The 21,104-nt window shown below is 37.4% G+C and overlaps 1 protein-coding gene across 1 annotated transcript; it reads right to left on the reverse strand.

Moving 5' to 3' along the window:
* Nucleotides 1–3,695: 3,695 nt before the first annotated feature.
* Nucleotides 3,696–20,797, reverse strand: LOC306888576 (RNA cytidine acetyltransferase-like). Its single transcript, XM_079446996.1, has 29 exons — nucleotides 20,662–20,797; nucleotides 20,373–20,503; nucleotides 20,198–20,289; nucleotides 19,849–20,020; nucleotides 19,416–19,538; nucleotides 19,256–19,317; nucleotides 16,967–17,081; nucleotides 16,778–16,885; nucleotides 16,558–16,691; nucleotides 16,361–16,454; nucleotides 15,699–15,797; nucleotides 14,249–14,385; nucleotides 14,048–14,172; nucleotides 13,770–13,920; nucleotides 13,004–13,100; nucleotides 12,537–12,653; nucleotides 12,341–12,442; nucleotides 11,904–11,978; nucleotides 11,661–11,777; nucleotides 6,620–6,753; nucleotides 6,473–6,521; nucleotides 6,296–6,392; nucleotides 6,055–6,165; nucleotides 5,789–5,961; nucleotides 5,575–5,694; nucleotides 5,283–5,381; nucleotides 4,733–4,806; nucleotides 4,206–4,286; nucleotides 3,696–4,125 (listed from the first exon to the last, which is right to left on the reverse strand). Exons 2-29 carry the CDS (start codon nucleotides 20,484–20,486, stop codon nucleotides 4,020–4,022), a joined length of 3,078 nt encoding a protein of 1,025 aa, XP_079303122.1. The 5' UTR covers nucleotides 20,487–20,503; nucleotides 20,662–20,797; the 3' UTR covers nucleotides 3,696–4,019.
* Nucleotides 20,798–21,104: the final 307 nt, after the last annotated feature.

A 21,104-nucleotide genomic window follows, 5' to 3' on the forward strand; every position in this document is an offset into this window, starting at 1 on the left:
AAGCTGACATGATTAAGAATACCGAGGAAGGTGGCATGAATGTTATAGATTTTTCTGTGATGAATGGTGTACTAAAATTGAAGTGGTTGAATTCCTTTCTTAGTCATAAGGACTCCTTCTGGTTTAACATCCCTAATGCAATTTTTGGTAAATTGGGTGGAATTGATTTTTTATTGTGCTGTGATTATGATTTACAAACATTGCCTGTGAAACTACCAGATTTCCACCAGCAGGTTCTTAGATACTGGAATTTAATATTTAAACATAATTTCACTCCACATAATACACCCCTGTGGAACAATAGATATATTATTAGTAATCGAAAATCTTTGTTTTTAGGGACTTGGATGGAAAAAGGAATATGGGCAATATCACATTTGATGGATAATTTTGGTAGTTTTTTATATTATAGTGATTTGTGTGATAAAATGCTCAACTAGAGAATACAACAAAGTAATGAAGGCCATCCCAGCACCCCTGAAAACAATGATTCAGCAGTTTGTTTTGTACTCTAGTACCATAATATAATAATAAAAAAAAAAAACAAAAAAAAAAAATTCAGTGCAGAACCTATAGGATGTTGCACATATGCGACTGAAAGAATCGCAGCCCGAGATCGTTCTTCCCGAGTCACATTAAAGATTTGTTCAAAATGAACGAATCGTTCAAGAACGACCCATCTCTACTGCACGGAGTGTTTATCAGCGAACACATTTTCTCCAAAGCTTACATCTGACTGTCTCCATCATGGATTGTCGACTTGAGAAGAGTGTTTGTGGTGTTTGATAGTGTTTTGGAGGACGTGGTGAGAAGCAGCGATGAAGAGAGCAGCAGAAAAACGTGCATGAGATGGATGACAAGCAGGGATAGCATTAGCACCGTTCTCTTGAATGTTTATATGTGTTTATCGTGTATTTGCAGATTTTGTTTCATGTTAGCTGTTTTAAATTCTAAAAATGACAATGGAGAGGGATAATATGAGGGGGCTACATGAGTTTTGTTCGTGTGTGTTTTTGGGTATGTAATGTTACGAGTATTGAGTGTGTGTTCGTGTGTGTATACAACATGTAAACAGTGTTGCAAGTTTGATTTGTTTTGCTTACACACTTTCTCATTCTTTCTCTCTCCCTTTCAGTGGGTTTGGTGTATCCAGTTGGTCAGAGAACAAACCTTTTTAGTGGCTGCTCGAGTGTCTTCCTACACTGTAAATATTGTAAATAGTTGCTTTAGTTTTTCAGTAACATTATTTAATAATATATTACTATATTAGTAAAATAGTAATATTTATAATATTTAGCATGAAAAAAAAATAAAAACATTATTTTCATTAGTTCAGAAATGATCAAATCTGTTTTGGTTCACTGTTTTCATTATTAGAATTGTTCAAAATAAAGACTGTTTAGTTAGACTGTTCAAATTCTGAAATAGTTTTGTGTTTTTATGTGGTTTCATTGGTAGAGCAATTCTGAATTGCTATACATGTACAGTGCCCTCCATAAGTATTGGAACAGTAAAGACAAAATTGCTCTGTTGGCTGTGGATTAAATATGATTAAAAGATGAATATGAGACAAAACTACAGAATGTCACATTTTATTATTAGCCGTTTCAACACATACATGTTTTACCAAATAAAAAGAACAGCACTTTTAGAGTTCATCCCACTCATTGATGTGAGCATTAGTATTGGGACAGTTGAACATAAGGCAGATATAAAAGATTAAAAGATATTATTTAGTTGCAGATCCCTTGCGCACAATCACAGCAGTGAGTCTGTGACCCATAGACATCACCAGACTCTCGATCTCATCCTTTGAAATGCTTTTCCCAGCCTTTAATACAGCCAATTCCAATTGTTGCTTGTTTTGGGGAGTTTCTGTCTTTACTCTCCTCTTCAGCTGGTGAAATTCACGTTCAATCAGATTTAAATCTGGAGATTGACTTGGGAAATCTAAGACTTTCCATTTCTTTGCCCTTATAAATTCCTTGACTGAACTGGCAGGGTGTTTTGGGTCATTGTCCTGATGCAATATGAAGCACTTCCCAATGAATCTGGTGGCATTTTCTTGAATATTGGTAGGCAAGATGGTTTTGTACCCTTCCAAATTCATTCTGCTACTGTCATCATACATTAAGTCATCAGTAAAGTTAAGAGGGCCTGTTCCAGAGGCAGCCATGCATGCCCATGCCATGACACCATCTCCACCATGCTTTACAGATGAGGCTGTATGCTTGGGATCATTGCAGTTCCCTTTTTTATCCACATTTTTGCTTTCCCATCACTTAGATAAAGGTTCATCTTTGTCTCATCGGTCCATAAACACAGTTCCAAAACTCTTCTGGCTCACCTTTGTGCTTTTTTGCAAACTCTAATCTTGCCTTTCTATTTTTGGTGCTGGTCAGAGGTTTGCTGAGTTTTTGGGAGTTTTATCCTTAAATTTGAATCAAAATATGGTCATATATTTATCTTTATGGTGTTTTCAGGCCTTTGGCATCAAAGTCTCATCCATTTTTTTCCTTAGTGTATTTCATTCAAAGTTGTCACGAGTCACTTTCATGTATATTTTACCTTGTTTTACTGTTGCTATACTAATTTTGAGTTATGTCTCTAAAGTAACAAAGGTTCAAGTGTCTAGTTTCAAACAATACCAGATTTTTAAATATAGACCTTAGGGTTCAAGAGCTACAGACATTTTTATTTGGTTATGTCGTTTTTCACAAAATGCTCAAAAATAGGGGCGCAGGTTAAATGCTAAAACGGCTTGCCATATCCTGAGCGTGTTGAAGACCAAAAAGAGGGATGGGGATCCCTAGCGGCGATGAGGGCAGGCTGGCGACAGGTTGTCCACAGTGGTAACCGGACTCGGTTTGGAAAGTGCCCAAAGCAACGGACAATGGAAAAGGACAGGTAAGCGGCGGGCAGCCTAGATAAATAGTGCGAGCATGGGCAGCTTGCAGAATAAAAACAGCTGGCTGGTAAATTGACAAGCACGCCTGGCGGAGGCTGATCCAGAGATGTGTCCTCCTGTAGACGGTTAAGTGAAGTCAAAACCAACGAGCTTTGAGTAAAATTCCGAAGTCGCAAGAAGCGAATTTCAACAGAGGAAAGGTTGGCTTTATGCGCTCGGTTAAGGAGCGACCCCTTACCTGCCATTGGACACGCGCTCCTGTCTGTCAAGCCAGACTTGGTGCAATTGGATGCTTCTGCAGAGGTCAGGCGCGGATGCCCTTCCATAGGTGGTTCTCGAACACGAGATGATGAAAGAGAACTACGACAGGTATCTCCCATAGGGTATCTCCATAGTGAGTTATTTTGCCTCGAGACAGCAAAACGAGTACAGTCCGTCATTGAACAGTTGTTAAGCAATGCAGACATAAAGATCCACCAATGAAACCATTGGAGCACAAAGATCACTGGATTTTGGCCTATTCAATACTCTGAGTTTACATGTCCCTATAATAATCCTAATGTACTACCTGTATTATTTCCAACGGGTAAAAGATTCAAGTATGCTTTCTGACAGCAACACAAAAAAGTATTTGCATTTTTTATACATATTAGTTGCGTATGCATGGCAATCTTGAGTTCATTTGTTTGCAAACTGTGTGTAAAGAAAGCAAAATATTATGTACAGTGTGTACATGTATGCATTTTTACTAAATTTAGCAAACATTCAAATGCTAATGAGTATATTTTGTACACTAGTAATTATTTATTTTTCAGATGGCTTCTGAAATTAGCTTTCAAAGAAAAACTTGAGGTCTACACCATAGGAATATTAATATTGAAATGTGGTTGAAAGAAAAAAAAACAATGTACAACTTTATTTTGTTTGTTCACTGAAAATACCTGCAGAGCCAGAGTCTTGCCAAAAACATGTTAAACAATTGGTCCTGTCTCTAAAATTCTTACTGAAAATTATATTTTCAGTTGGACTCACGTCTTGAATAAAACTGCTGTCCAGAGAAACAAGACGACAAAAATACATTTAAAAAATTGCATTTTAAAGTCAATTTCTTTTATGGCTTCTTTCCAAATTTGCTCTTTTTGTCCTTATTTTTCTTAATCTTCTTGCTTTGCCATTGTTCTTTCGGATTCATGCCTTCCAGTTTTCTTTTCTTGTCACTAAGGGGGAAAAATAAGATCATAGTTCATAGCAGTTCATGATTCCAGACAAAACCCAAGCTGTTTATAACTCCGCTTACCTTTTTATGCTAACAATAGCTGTATTTCCTGCTTTCTTCAACACTTGGTCCCATTCCTCATCATCTCCTCGAATCATGTACCTTTATAAAAAAAAATCAGAATGGAAAGAGTGGGTCAACAACACAACATTTTACATCTACCTAAAGTAGTCATTAACTCTAAAGCTCAGAGAAAGGGTGGAAACATTAATGCAAAACTAAAACATTATCCCCGGTTCCACAGACAAGGCTTAAGCTTAGTCCTAGACTAAAATGTAAGTCTGAGCTGTTTCAACTGAAAGAAACTTGCACTGACTGATCTTAAAATATATCAGTGCCTTTGTTTTGTATCAAGATCCACCCCAGTAATGTTTTTTTTCTAAGCATGTTTATAAAAATTACTTAAATGTCCTAATTGAACTATGGCCTAATCCTGGCTTAGACTAAGCCCTGACTGTGAAACCGGGCCTAAAGGTATAAAATCTTTGGAGTAAAAAAAGACCTTGTTAAATAAATGCAGTTAGGACGATTACTCAGGGAATACTCACTCTGAAAGATTTATGTCTTTAATCTTCTCCATGTCCTTTTTTTGTTTCTCTTGGAACTCTTTGGCTGCATCATTCTAGGGGACAAAATACGATTTTAATATACCTTGTTACAAAACTGTGTTACTTCAAATAAATGCTGTTCTTTTGAACTTTCTTTTCATCATAGAATCCTGAAAAAAAAGGGTTTTCACAAAAGAGCAGCACTGTTTTCAACATTGATAATAATAAGAAATAAACATTTCTTGAGCTCCAAATCAGCATATTAGATTGATTTCTGAAGGATCATGTGACACTGAAGACTGGAATGCTGCTGCTGAAAATTCAGCTTTGCCATCACATGAACATTTTTTTAATATATTAAAATAAAAAATGTTAAAGTTGTAAAAATATTTTGCAGTACCACCATTTAATGTCTTTTTCATCATATAAATGCAGCCTTTGTTATAGCATTAGAGAGTTCTTTCAAAAACATTTAAAAGCCTTGCTGACCCAAAACTTTTGAATTATGTAGAGTATCTATATTTCACAAAATAATAAACTAGTCTCATACCAGATCTTCATTTAGTGTCTGCACAGTTGGTTCCATGCTTATATCTTTGGTGGCCACCATCTCTGCTTCAACCGCATTCTCCTGAAGAATGTTGAAGAACTGCAGAAGAAATAAAAATGAACAGTAACTACACACTGAAACAACAATACAGACTAGAAGAGGTAGAGGAGTAGATCTACACAGTATATTTCTCACAGTGGCAGTGGTCTGATAAGAAGGTTCAGTGCTAATCGTTGGGTGTTGCTTTAATCAGTGTGTGTATAAGAGACAAAGACAGAGGGCTTGGACTCACCTGTACCACTTTACGGATGACACGGTTGAACAGGCCCATAAGCTGAGAGCCAGGCAGCTCAATCTCCTTCTCCAGCTCATCTACACTCTTGTGTTGAAGCCCAATTCCCAACAGTAGAGCCTGAAAAAAGAATTGATTGTTTTATACACATGCCTGAACACACACCAGAGATGGAAATTCGGTCAGCTTAAACTAAATAACTAAGCAGACTTACACACTGGGCAACAGAAAGTGTGATGACTCCCAGTTGTTTGAGGAAATACATCTGTGCAATAACAGGGATCATGTCCATGATGAGGTGATAGTCCACCATGTTTCGTGAATACATTTCCAAACGTTTCAGGTCGTATGGAGTGAATGTGGCTGCTAACTCTGCACTAGTGAGTGCTGAAGATACACAGATGCATGAAAAGTCATCTTAAAACCAACAGAACTCACATACAACATTTACTTTATTGAGGTGCAAATGTGGACCTGTACCTGCTGGGTTGTCGTCCTTAGCATTCTTGTTCTGCAGTATGTTGAGGGCCAGGGTTGGGCTAAATTGGCTGAACTGGAAGGATAGTAGAGAGAGGAACCTCCGCCGGAAATCTGTCAAACACAAGAAAAGTTAATCTTTTGAAAGCATTATATCTATTTTTACATGGCTTTCTGGAATACTTGATTCTGATAGGTCAATTGCTGCCTTCATACTAAATTATGAGAGATTGGGAATACTCACCCTTCCAAAAAGCCGAGAGCCACTGGTCCTGCTCTGTTGACTCCTCAGCATTGAGCTCCTTCAGCATAATGCAGGAGTGCTCTCCCGTCAGGTCATTCTACAGGTCACAATATAAGAATGCACGCTTATTACAAAGTTACAAAACTTGACAATGCTAAATAAATGTTGCATGCTTACCGGAGTCTGTCTTAAATAAACAGGCACAAATCCAGCCTTTTTCCAGAATCTGGATGGGAAAGCAAGCAAGAGGAGCTCCTAACATGTTTTGTGATAGTGCTGCAATATAAATATCACTGTAAAACCTGCTTGCATGAAGCAACTCACTTGAGTAGTCGAGGAGTGAGACCGTAAGACACCCCGAGGTAGTCCAGCCTCTCGGCTCTCCTCTCATTCAGCTTCAACAGCAGCGGTGGCAGGTCTTTCCTGGGAGACACCACCTCCTCCAGGAGACTGACAGCCTGTACAACAATGAAAAATATATTGTTCATAAGACATACTTAAATTATTGTTATTTATTATTACTTTTGGTCCAGATATTATGCGACTTTATCAGATGGCATTTATGACCACTACAATTCAAGAAGAAAGGATGTAAAATCTTGATTTTGAAAACTCACTGTACACAATGCTGCCACAGAGGGATAATTTTATTCTGGTTTTCAACAAGAGTAAAATAAAGGTAGCATATCAATTTAAATCAGTTCTGAAAAAGTCAGTAAAGTTGTTTTTCAATGAAATCTACTTTTCTTTAGCAAGGATGAATTAAACCGATCAAAGGTGACAGTAAAGACAATGTTACAAAATATTATGTTTCAAACATATGTTATAATTGAAATCGGCATATTGGAATGATTTTCGAAATATTATGTGACACTGAAGACTGGAGTAATGGCTTCAATCGGCTTTGCCATCACAGAAATAAATTACATTTTAAAATATAAAATATTTTAAACTGCAATAAAAACAGTAATATTTTTAAATACTACTGTATTTTTCATAAACTAAATGCAGCTTCCAAGGCCATTTTTAGTGATAAACAGGAAAGTGGGTTCAAGCGCCAGCAGAACACAGTGTAAAGTAATAGTCTTTAAGAGAAGCAGTCTATCAGCGGAAGTTAAAAACAGCTCGTAAGTGTATTTACTTGTCTCATTAGTGTTTAGCGCAGTTGCCGTTGCTAGGAAACACTTATTTTGTTTACTGTGTTGAGCCTTGCTGAAATCGCGTTTGGTCTCATACTGTATCACGTATCTTGTCAGTGTGTGCACTTGCTTGGCCATTTTTAGTGATAAAAAGGAAAGTGGGTTCAGCTGAATTGAAATGGTGATTTGTTAGAGGGGTATAAAAAGGTTATTATACCGCGGCAGCGGTCGCGGCAGCCCTCGTGTAAAGCCCTCCTTGTGTGAAGACCGAAGAGTGTAAAGACCATCGACTCTACCGTACGACTCCACCGGACAGGGACACTGGCAGAGGACATAAGTATCGACTTTTAATTATCCTACATTATTCCTACTACTTGTTTCACTTCTGTTTTAGTTTATATAACGTATTCTTACTATGTGTTTCCAGATCAATACTATCACTACCACTCGCAAGCCACGCATCACACACTGTAGACAGCGCAATCCTATCAACCTGCACACTTTGCCTATGTCTGCTAATACATTACTTTCTTTTTCTATTGGTCTCTGGAATTGTCAGTCTGCTGTCAACAAAGCTGATTTCATTACTTCCATTACTAGTCATTCAAGGTTCTACTCACAAATCAGGCAACCAACTGGACCTTATTTACACACGACACTGCTCCACTGATCATGTGCTGGTTACTCCACTACACACCTCAGATCACTTCCTCCTCACTCTTAACCTCAACATGATTCCTGACACATCACATACCCCTCCACATGTCACTTTTCGACGTAACTTGCGTTCACTCTCACCCTCCCGGCTATCTGCTATGGTTTCATCTTCACTTCCTCCCCTAAACAGTTATCCTCTCTTGATGCCAACAGTGCTACTGATACTTTCTGTTCCACTCTGACGTCTTGTTTAAATACTTTCTGCCCCTTATCTTCCAAGCCAACCCGTACCACCCCTTCTGCCCCTTGGCTATCTGATGTCCTCCAAAAACATCGTTCTAAACTCAGGGCTGCGGAAAGGGTATGACGCAAATCACGTAATCCTTCTGACCTTAATTTATATCGATCACTCCTCTCTGACTTCTCTGCTAATGTTTCCACTGCTAAAAGGACATACTATCATGACAAAATTAACAATTCTCCTAACTTTCGCATGCTCTTTAAAACATTTTCCTCCCTCCTTTGTCCTCCTCCTTCATCATCTCTAACAGCTGACGACTTTGACACATTCTTCATTAATAAAATTACAAACCTCACTGCACAATTTTCCACACCACAATCTATCAAACATATCTTACCAGCAAACATACACTCGTTCACATCCTTCTCTCCACTCTCTGAGGCAGAGGTCTCTAAACTCATCCTTTCCAGTCATCCAACTACCTGTCCGCTTGATCCTATTCCCTACTACCTGTCCGCTTGATCCTATTCCATCTTATCTCCTTAAAGCCATTTCTCCTGCAGTTGTACCTGCACTCACTCACGTCGTTAATACATCCCTTCACACTGGAATTTTTCCCTCAGCATTTAAACAGGCTCGTATAGCTCCACTTCTTAAAAAAACGCTCTTAACCCAACTCTTTTAGGGAACTATAGACCGGTTTCCCTTCTTCTTTTCATTGCAAAAACACTTGAACAAGTTGTGTTCAACCAAGTCTCTGTCTTTCTCACACAGAACAACCTCCTGGACAGTAACCAATCTGGCTTCAGAAGTGGACATTTGACCGAAACTGCCTTGTTTTCTGTTGTTGAAGCCTTAAGACTTTCAAGAACGGCTTCCAAATCTTCATTACTTATCTTGCTGGATCTGTCTGCTGATTTTGATACAGTCAACCATCAGATCCTCTTGTCAACCCTATTGAGAAAGGGCATCTCAGGAACCGCACTCCAGTGGTTTGAGTCTTACCTCTCTGATAGGTCCTTCAAAGTATCTTGGAGAGGTGAGGTATCCAAGTCGCAACATCTAGCTACTGGGGTGCCTCAGGGCTCAGTTCTTGGACCAATTCTCTTTTCGGTCTACATGGCATCACTAGGTTCTGTCATTCAGAAACATGGCTTTTCATATCACTGCTATGCTGATGACACTCAACTCTACCTCTCATTCCATCCTGATGATCTGACAATAGCTGCACGCATCTCAGCGTGTCTAACATTTCTTGCTGGATGATGGACCATCACCTTCAACTCAACCTAGCTAAGACAGAACTGCTTGTAGTTTCAGCTAACCCATCGCTTCATCACAATCTCACCTTCCAGTTAGGCTCATCTACCATAACTCCTTCAAAAACAGCCAGAAACCTTGAGTTGTGATTGATGATAAGCTGAATTTCTCAGACCACATTGCTAAAACTGCCTGGTCCTGCAGATTTGCATTATACAATATTAAGAATATCAGGCCCTTTCTCTCAGAACATGCAACACAACTCCTTGTTCAGGCTCTTGTTCTGTCCAGACTTGACTATTGCAATGCTCTCTTGGCAGGTCTTCCAGCCAATTCCATCAAACCTCTACAATTAATCCAAAATGCCGCTGCAAGATTAATCTTTAATGAGCCGAAAAGAACGCACATCTCGCCTCTGTTCATCAATTTGCACTGGCTACCAATAGCTGCTCGCATTAAATTCAAGGCATTAATGTTTGCCTACAGAACCACCACTGGCTCTGCACCCCTTTACCTAAATTCATTACTTCAGACTTATATGCCCTCTAGAAGCTTGCGTTCTTCAAGTGAACGACGCATTATTGTACCATCCCAAAGACACACAAAAACACTTTCACGGACTTTTTCATTAACTGTTCCCATCTGGTGGAATGACCTGCCCAACTCAATCAGAGTAGCCGAATCCTTACCCATCTTCAAGAAACGGCTAAAAACTCATCTGTTCCATCTTTACTTGACCCTCTAACTCTAGCACTCTCTATTCTAATTTTATTTTATCTATATGTCTTTTTATTTAAAAACTTAATAATAATAATTATCTGTACTGCGTTAGGCTAACCAAGACTTGTAATAGCGCTTGCACGTTGTTGCTCTTTTGTTGGTTTTGATTGCTTCTTATGTCCTCATTTGTAAGTCGCTTTGGATAAAAGCGTCTGCTAAATGACTAAATAAATAAAAATAAATAAACATAAGAGACGCGTTCTGAAATAGCTTTAAAATGTTTAAAAGGGTCATCAGATGCCCATTTTCCACAAGTTGATATGATTCTTTAGGGACTTAATGAAAAGTCTATAACAGGGGTGCCGAACGTCGGTCCCGGAGAGCCGCAGCCCTGCAGAGTTTTGCTTCAACCTTAATCAAACACGCCTGAACAAGCTAATCAAGGTCCGAAGGGTTTCTAGAAAGCTACAGGCAGGTGAGTTTTGGGCTGCGGCTCTCCAGGACTGGAGTTCGCCACCCCTAGTCTATAACATACTTTGGTTAAAATTTCTCAACGGTAGTGTAAAACAACACCCTTTTTACCCTGTCAAAAACAGCTCTGCACACAGCAGTTCGTTTTAGTGCATATTTCTTTAAATGATAGTGAGCTCTGCTCACCTCGCCCCTCTCTTCCGTGGGGTGACACACAGTTCTCATGAGACGTTTTACTTTAGCCGCGGAACTTGCTAACGAGTGCATTATTAGGAAAGGCGATTTGCAAAGATTCATATTTTTATACTCAATTCTTCTGTAGGTAAAGCTGGATCACAAATGATTCGCGCGAACAAACGCATTTAGGTAGATTGGGCGCATTCCCTTCAAAAAGAAAAGTAATCCACTGCGTCTTCAGCGGCTCAGATGTCGGGAGTAAATGATGACTGCTATGTTCATTATTATATCCAACAACAGAACACCTCAATTGCTTAGGAGTCATTCTTGTCTACCTCTGCTCTGGCATCGAAACAATGGCAGACTGATGACAGCTCACTTAGGGCGGGTCTAAGCTAAAACGCCAGTGTCAATCAACAATCATGGGAGGGGCTTGGGTCAGTGCGACTTCACACAGCCAAGAAGTGGATTTTTATTTTTATAGCATAGGGTGGATGTGTGCAAACACTGCCAACACACATTTATGTTCAAACAACATGTAAAAGTGAATTTTGCATCTGACGACCCCTTATAGCAATATCGACCAATATAGCAATACAGATATATTTACCTACATAAATTAGAGTATATACATTTCCCACAGAAATACTAAAACATTTTAATATATGAAAAATGCCACACCGAATTCCATGAACATTACCTCACTGCTCACAGATGTGATTGTGCTTGTCGTTGACTGTTCTTGCTCATCCAGAAGAGGAAACTGACCTTCATAATATTGCTGTAGCAGTTGCAATGTTCGGCTGCCATAACCCATCTAAAGAGAAGCACAATAAATCACAGATGGGCAGACATAACTGGTCAAACAAGGCAATGATGAAGCAACTTGTATAAGCAAGCTTTTCTCTGGTTGTATACAAACTGAGGAGAAGAAGTCATTTACCCCCTGATAATCAGGATTCACTGCAATACGGACGATCCGGCCCCCAGAGAGGCTTCCAAACTCAGGGTCTTGAAACTAAATGCAAAACACAAGAGCAGCAGAATAATTTCAGATTCATTCTTTGTAACATTTATTTGACAGTATGGCATAAATAATCGACATACACTACTGTTCAAAAGTAAGTTTTGAGCAGTTGCGCTACTTAATATTTTTGTGGTAACCATCATACAATTTTTCAGGATTCTATGATGAATAAAAAGTTCAAAATAACTGAATTTATTGGAAATTAAAACTTTTATAATATTATAATTATCTTTACTGTTTTTATCAATTTAATAAACATTTTGAGGAAAAGTATTAGTTCTTAAAAAAAAAAATACTGACCAAACTGTACTTTAACATGTAGTGTAGTTTCATTTTAAATTAGGATTTGTTACCTGTTCAGAAACGGTCCACGGAATGAGGTCACCTGAAGCTTTCTTCCCTCTGGACAAGCTGTTAAGGACTGATTGGTGGGAGATCTCTCCTTCCAGACACACCTGTAACAGAAAACACAGGCTTCACTACACAGTTCTTGCATTACAACAACAATTTAAATTCAAGAGTATTGGAATTAAGTAAATTTGGGCACACCTGGACAACTGCTAAGACCTCTGGGAGTGAATTCTGTGTGGGTGGAACAGGGGGCAGCAGGCAAAAGAGATGGTGGGCAGGAGCATCCGAGAGCATCTGAAGGTCGTTGGGTGAATTCTGAGGAGGAAGAAGAGATTGAGTCAATATCAGTCTGATGTTTAGAGTTTGTGACACAATTAATGCTCTAATACAGTGGTTCTCAAACAGGCATCCAGGTCCCACTAGAGGACCTCGGCAAACTTTCAAGTGGGTTACAAGATGACTTAAAAGTATTTGAATTAAATACCAAATAAAATACCCCCCAAATAACTGTTGTTTTTAATGGAAGAACAGATATTTGAACTACTGAAACTACAAATAATTTTGGGTTAATTAAACGTATCAGTTCTCTCAGCTTATTAAAAAAAAGTCACACACACAAAAAAAGGCTAAGAACCACTGCTCTAATACTCAAGATATTTATTTACCTTGTAATGCGATGCTACGTAAAGTGCCATAAGACGTTGGAGGAAAGTCTCAGAAGCTTTATGATAACAAAACAATGTGTCTCGATTCACATAATAACTGGAATAAGGGATTAAAGAAATCTTGTCTAGAAGGTAGATGAGAGACAGTGTTTTGTGTTATTTTGAGATATTAGGTATGTGTTTATATGCATAGTGGTGGTGATGATAGTAGATAAAATCATGTGCAAGACAAGCTAGAATATGGAAGCCCATTTCTGCCACATGCCTTTATGAGAAGTTATAATTCTGTAAGTTAAAATATAAATCATTATGACATAAAACATTGAAATTCTGCCAAAAAAAACTAAACCGAGATAAGTCATAATTATTGTGTAAAAAGTCAAAATTGTGAGATTAAGTCATAATTACAAAAGTCAAAATATAAATATAAAAGAAACTGAATTATGGCAGTCATAACTATGAGTAATTTGAAACTTCTAAAAAAAAGTATGCTTTTTAACCTCATAATTCCATTTTTTTTTTAAACTTATAAAGACTTCTTATATCATAGTTTTGGTTTTTTATCTCATAACTATGACTGTCACAATTTTGACTTAATCTCATAATTACAACTTTTTGTCTCATAATTATGGTTTACCAGAGCATGATTTTTTTCTTTCTTATGTGGCATAAATTGTCTTCCATTCTGTTGAATTAGCATGATGTTAGAATGAACATAAAAATTCACTGCTGAATGTAGAGGTCTTGTTTGAATTTTAGAGGATACAGGTCGCATGTCTGAGGTAAAGGGCAGCCGGAAATGATGCGTGGTACACTCAGGCAGTCCAAACACAGCAGATCATTCAGCCATTTCTCCACAGAGTCACCCTGGCCATAGCGGATAGACTCGTGGAGGGTCACTTCATGAAGGGTTCGTGCTGCAGAGCAGGTAAGGTGTGGTTTACACATTATACACATATCAGCAGTTAGAATTTTTTTTTTTTTTTTTCATATTTCTAATTCTGTTTCTGTTGTGGTGGCAAGTCAAGAGGTATTATATTTCACCTGCTGCCAGTCTGGTTGTGCTGGTGTTTCTGTTCTCAGCCGAGAGGTTCAGCTGGCTGTCTGCACTCTGCTGCCTTAACTGCTGAATAAGCTTGAGAGACAGAGAGCGACCAGTGCCCTCGTACCTGCATGGTAACATGAGGATTACTGCATTGTAATTATACCATTGTAAAAATACCTAAAAGCTCTTTAAATACAGACCCGTTGATCGTAGATGCCATAAACACAAGGTAAGGCCCCAGTAGTTTCTTCACTAAAGGCAGTGGGATCGCAGCTGCCTCGTCGATGACTAGCAGCTCTGCCTGGCCTAACTTCACCGCATCAGCAGGGTGAATGTACTGCAGATCAAAACAGATCAGCAAGACATGAGAAAAATTATGAATGATTATTATAGCGTTATGAATGATGTAGAATGCACTACATGAACATGTTGTTTCCACACTTCCACATACTTTATATCAGGGATGGTCATTTTTGCACATTTCGATCATCGATAGGTTTCAAAAACGATTAATCGAGTACTCACGACATGTGCGGGGGGAGGCGCATGGCCGTAATGGAGATAATGAAAATATCTGAAGACTCATAAAAATGAATGTTAAAAATAAAAATATGACATGAAAATATGTCAATGAAAACATGAACACATAATTAGATGTTAGATTATGATTATGATGCAGCAATGTTATTAAAAAAGACAATAGTTGCCAATAAACTGAAACCCCTTCTATGACACTTCCATTGATATTAATCAGATAACTTAGATACATAACATTAACGTAACATTACAACTTGTATCTGCACAAAAGGATGCATATGCCAATGAACTTTAAGTTACACACTACAGCGAGAGAGAGAGCGCTCCCGCCGTGATGCGCTTTCAACAAAGCGCTGAAATATGGTTACGGACGGAATTTAATATTAATTTCACATCCTATGAAGTTCTCATTATCATGCTTATGTCATTAATGTTTATGGCAGATTTGTGCTATAGTTTCATCTACATTATCATGTGATTCCTAAAGTCGCCTGCGTGTTTTCGAAGCCATATGAACTACGAAAACAATTTTAATTGAAGTATGCCTACTTTTTAAGAAATATGACGAAAAACATCACTGCTGCATTATTATAGGATCAGTATTTTTTTTAAAGAAACATCTAAAAGCAATATGACCGTCTCAAATAACTCAGTCAATATCAGGCATTGCATTTGAGCATGAAACTAAATACTGGTAATATGTAGCGCATTCAGCTGCATGTAAATAAATGTTAATATCCCAACGCATCCTATATTAGATTAATCAGATATGTATGTAGCTAACCCAGACATCACTGTGACTTCAAAGCCAAGCTTTTCTCTCTTCTCAACTCTATACTTTGAACCACATGCTGTTGCAAGCTAAACAATCAGAGCTCAGGGTGCCGCCCAAAGTGCTGCTATAACCAATCAGAATTTTTTTTCCCACGATCATCATTGTCATGGCCGAGTACTCGATCGCTGTTGCACATCCCTATTTTATATATACCAAAGTTGAATAAACCAACTCTAAGCAAAGAAAGTATTTCAGATTCCACAATTTAACAAATATTTACAAGAAAAAAAAAAAGAGAAAATTAAGGAAAAGAAATGCAGAGATGGAGGTCAGTATACCTGAATGGTCTGGCGATGTTCCTTGAAGATGTTAACGCGAATCACAGCTTTGTTAAACTCTGGGTTCAAAGACTGGATTATTTCATAATCCAGATGTTCCTAGAATTTACATAAAAATCTGGTTTAAAGTATGTTCCTTAAATATATGCATAAATCTCCTGACAGATAACATTTTTGCCTATAGTACTTTTTTAAAATTACATAATTTACGAAATATTAAAGGAACGATTAGGGTTTCACTTATTTAACTTAAATTTCACCCAGGGTTATTATAGTTAAATACAAATAAAACTATGAAAAACATTTTTGTTAGATGAAATAAAATTAATATAAAAAAAAGATTAAAACTTAAACCTATGTTATTTCAGTTAGTTGCCAAGGTGACATTTATTTATTTTCATGTAGTTTAAGATGAAGTACTAAAATTCATAAAACTGAAACAAAAATTAATAAATACGTAAATAATAAAGAATTACTCAAAACTTTCTCTAAAACCAAAAATCAAAATCTATTCCAAATAATAATAAAAACTGCAATAGTATATTAATGACACAAAAATAACACTGGGTTTGACTCATCGTGTTAAATCAACACACTCTTTTAAGATAAGAAGGCCCAGTTATGAATAAATCATATCTACCCTTATGTCCAGTGATGATTACCTGATACTGGAGAGCGTCAAAACCTTTGAATATGAACTCAAACAGCGTGTGCAGATTGTCTGGGCTGGGTGATGTGACAAAGATATTTGAATAGCTGAGAAGAAAAGTACAACACAATAAGATATTTATCAGCATAAATTGCAGTCAGGAGGCAAACATAAGAAAAATTATCTTATTCATAACACCCTGCTACATACCCAAATGCGACTGCTCCGGCTACAGCCAATCCCAGTGCAGCAGATTTGCCTCGACCGCGGGCAGCAGTAAGAGCTACGGTGCTCCGCAAGGTCTTCTCTGAAATAGCCTCAATGAATTTCAGCACTGCTTTGGCCTGAAGACATAAACACAGAACAAATAAAATATTAAGTTGGGCCACATGAAACAAATTTACATCAAGATTTCTGATTTTGATTATACCTGGTCCATAGTTTTACAGCTGTCCACAAGAACACCAACTGGCTGTGTGTCCTGTAAAGACATCTTTAGGTCCTTCAGCTCTTGTTCTCTTGGAGACAGTACATCATCCTGTTGGCAAACACAAAGATTATGGAATTCATATGAGCTAATTATCAAACAAAACACTGTTCAATTATAAACAAGGCTCACCTGTGTCTTTGGAGGGACAGGTTTGATGTTGGTAATGTGAGTGGAGATTGGCAGAATGTTAAGCTGGTCATCGATCACAACACATGTCTTACAGGAGGCGAGAGACAGGATGAATCTGGGGAAAATAAGACTAGTGTCATTTTTACATTCATTTTTTCTTACAGGACAGATTAGGGCTGAGGGATCTAAATAAAATCACAATCATGTGGATCGTGTGCAGCAGAATCTGCTTGCAGTTTAGGTCACTTATGCATTTGAGAATGCAACCTGTTGTTAACAAAGAAGCTTTAAAGGCTCCCTGTGGTTGTCTATGAAAATAAAAGTTTAAGACTTAAATATTAGTATTGTAATTTTACAGTTGTACTTTAAAATAAAATTGTTCTTTTTCATAAATACTTTGACTGTGAAATAGCATTGCAATAGTAATATTTTTGTTTAATGTTTATTTTTTGAAAATGATAATCAAAATAAAAAAAGAAATAAAATGAAATTATTAAATTGATATACAGTCATGGCCAAAAATATCGGCAAATATGATCAAAGAAGGCTGGGAAAATTAATCTGCATTGTTAATCCTTTTGATATTTTATTTAAGAAATTCACTAAAATCTAACCTTTCATTGGATAATAAGAATTTAAAATGGGGGGAAATATCATTATGAAATAAATGTTTTTCTCAAATACATATTGGACACAATTATTGGCACCCCTAGAAATTCTTATGAGTAAAATATATCTGAAGTATATTCCCATTCATATTCACAATTTTTAGCACTCCAGGGTGATTATGAACATGAAATTATCCAGCCATGGCTTCCTGTTTCACAGAAATATAAATAGGAGGGAAAACAAAGCCCAAATTCCCTTAATCATCCATCACAATGAGAAAAACCAAAGAATATATTTCTGATGTGCAGCAAAAGATAATTGAGCTTCACAAATTAGTGAAGTGGCTTTAAGAAAAGAGCTAGAGCAGTGAAAATTCCCATTTCCAACATCAGGGCAATAATTAAGAATTTCCAATCAACAAACTGCCTGGAAGAGGACATGTGTCTATATCGTCCTAAAGCACGGTGAGGAGGAGAGTGGCTAAAGACTCTCCAAGGACCACAGCTGGAGAATTGCAGAAAATAGTTGAGTCTCGGGGTCAGAAGAGAAAATAAAATAAAATTGTCAAACAGCACCTACATCACCACATGTTGTTCGGGAGGGTTTCAAGAAAAATTCTCCTAGCTCATCCAAAACCAAACTCCAGCATATTCAGTTATCAGACATGACTGGAACTTCAAATGGGACTGGCTTCTATGGTCAGATGAAACTAAAAAATGAGCTTTTTAGCAGCAAATACTCAAGATGGGTTTGGTGAACACCGGGATAAAAAGTGTACAATGAAATATACTGCTGTATTTTTGATGTTGTGGGCCTATATTTCTGCTGGAGATCCTGGACATCTTGTTTAGACACGTGACATCATGGATTCTATCAAACACCAACAGATAAAAAATCAATAAGTGACTGACTCTGTTAGAAATCTTATAATGGGCCATGTTTGGATCTTCCAACCGTACAATAATCCAAACACAAAACTCAAAAACAACACAAAAATGGGTCACTGAGCACAAAACCAAGCTTCTGCTATTCCATTCCAGTCCTCTGTCCTGAACCCTGTAGAAAATGAGTGAGGTGAACTGAAGAGAAGAAGCACCGTCATGGAGCTGTGAATCTAAAGGATCTGGAGTGATTCTGGATGAAGGAATGGTCTCTGATCTCGTCAGGTGTTCTCTAACCTCATCAGGCATTATAGGAGAACATTTTGAGCTCTTAAACTGGCAAATGGAGCTTTCAAAAAATACTGAATAAAAGGATGCCGTTAATTGTGGCCAATGTGTATTAGAGAAAAACATTTATTTCATAATGATATTTACCCCCATTTTAAATTCTTATTATCCAATGAAAGGTTAGATTTTTGTGAATTTATTACATAAAAGATCAAAAGGATTAACAATGCAGATTAATTTTCACAGCCTTCTTTGATCATGTTTACCAAGGGTGCCAATAATTTTGGCCAGGACTGTATAAATCACAAAATATTTGGCCAAACTGTGCAGTCACACACACACACAAAAAACACAGCAAACCTGCAGCTATTAAAAATTTAATTTTAGAACACAATAACATTTTTAATCAGAAAAAAAATTATATACAGCAAATATTTTTTTTTCTACAAAACGCAAATATATATATAAATAAATAACAGGTACATACATATAAATATGTTGCAAGACTGACCTTTCATTGAACCTGCCAACAACATCATGGTGAGCCTCTGTCCTGTATCGAGAATGAACATCCTGAAAGAAAACACGCATTGATAATTTAATATAAAAATTTATATTCACACAAATAACTAGATTCATATTTGTATGCAAACACTTCAGAGGCCATATACCATTGCCATTGTGTACAGCTGCTTCAGTGAGTTCATAGTCCTCAGAAGAATGACCACAATGCCACCACCTTCAACAGTCTCAATGGTCCGAGCCAAGAGGTTGGGAGTAAGAGCTTCAAAGTCCTATAACAGAAAGTGAGAAGAACTTGAACCTATAAGTCTACTAAGTCTACTGTATCATATATGATACACACATTTGCAAAGCCTTTAAACTATCAACATGATCAAAATAAATTGCTGCAAACCCCACAATACTACATACCTCCCATCAATTTTTACAAGTAAAAGTAAAAGACCTTTTAATACAATTCTAAAAATACTTTCCTTCAGGTTGTGGTACACGTGTCTTTTTGCTATGAAATCTTTACAGACTTTTATGATTCTATGAATTTCATCTGTCAGCTTTACATATTTCTGAGGAGTTTGGTATTACCTGCAAAACACACATGCCATAGGTGTTTCCCAGGATCTTGTGGGTCTCATTGTAGTAGCAGTATCGGATGTTGGTTGCAGCAACAAAAAGCTCAAAAGGATCATCCTGGTTTAGGTTCAGCGTGCCAGTTTTGATCTTCTTCTGCAGCTGTCGCATCCTCTTCTTTCGATTACTATAAAACAACAGATTCACTTCTATCAGGATTCCCACAATTTTATATACAGTACACAATTTGAAAGTGAATAAAAATAGAAAGTCTAATTAGATGAATAAGGGTCTGTCATCAAAGCTGTCTGTGAACAGTTAACATTGTTTGGGAACCTAATACAAAATGTTCATAGTAACTTACCTGCTGAAGCTAAGCTCCTTTTTGTAGCACCATAACACTGATGGCCGGGCTCTGACTGCTGCTTTAGACAGCATGTGATGCAAAACTACAACCTGGATGCAAAATGCACATATGAGTAAGGTTTAGCAAACGAAGTTACAGTATTACAATATTGTTAAACATAGTTATGCTTCACCTGATCTCTGCCTCGATCACCAACTATAACGAACATAGATCGATGGTGTTCCGCGACACCGTTTTCTATCTGCACACGAATGCGATTGTCCACCTTCTTCCGAAAAGTTGCCATTGCTTCCCAACTGCACCCTGTCACCACAAACATAACGAAGTCAGCTTTACATATAAAATGCATGAAGTGAAATGAAGTAAACCCTGTAGTGCGTGTTAACATAGCTGCGTTTTACATAGCGCTCAGACAAAACTAGGTTTATTTTAAACGTGTTTATTAATATCACAAGACATACCTCAAATGTTCTTCCGATAAAGACAAAATGCGCTGTTGAAGTCTTAATTATAACGTTTGGGCAATAAAACTACGTCTCATTTACAGTAGACCACCATGCTCATACATTCACGTGGGAATCCTCGGCGGAAGGACCCAGCCATGATGGACCCCAAAACAGACATATTAGCAGTCCGTGATAGCGCCTGTTCAGAATAACGCGTTTATTATTTTTATTTAATAAATTAGGATTACGGTTGACATGACCTAAAAAGATTTTAAGTTTGCATTCATCAGACGTAAACCACGTTTTTTTTGTTTAGTTTTTTTAATAGTAATTTGCTATATAGTGTTGTCAGATTAGTCAAGGCGGTAAACATGTATTATTGTGAGAGTTGTAGTCTTTCTGTAAAAACGTAATTCCGTCACATTTGGACCTCTTTGTAACAAATTCAAACTTTTAAA

Source organism: Barbus barbus (assembly GCF_936440315.1).
Source record: "Barbus barbus genome assembly, chromosome: 22".
Taxonomy (NCBI): Eukaryota; Metazoa; Chordata; class Actinopteri; order Cypriniformes; family Cyprinidae; genus Barbus; species Barbus barbus.

Excerpts from the sequence above, each read along its gene's own strand:
- LOC306888576 (XM_079446996.1), bottom strand. The coding sequence starts at position 20,486 with ATGGCAACTTTTCGGAAGAAGGTGGACAATCGCATTCGTGTGCAGATA. Across the intron at positions 13,921-14,047 it reads CACAACCAGACTGGCAGCAG|CACGAACCCTTCATGAAGTG; the intron begins GTGAAATATAAT and ends CCTGCTCTGCAG. Across the intron at positions 4,287-4,732 it reads AAAGACATAAATCTTTCAGA|GTACATGATTCGAGGAGATG; the intron begins GTGAGTATTCCC and ends TTTTTTATAAAG.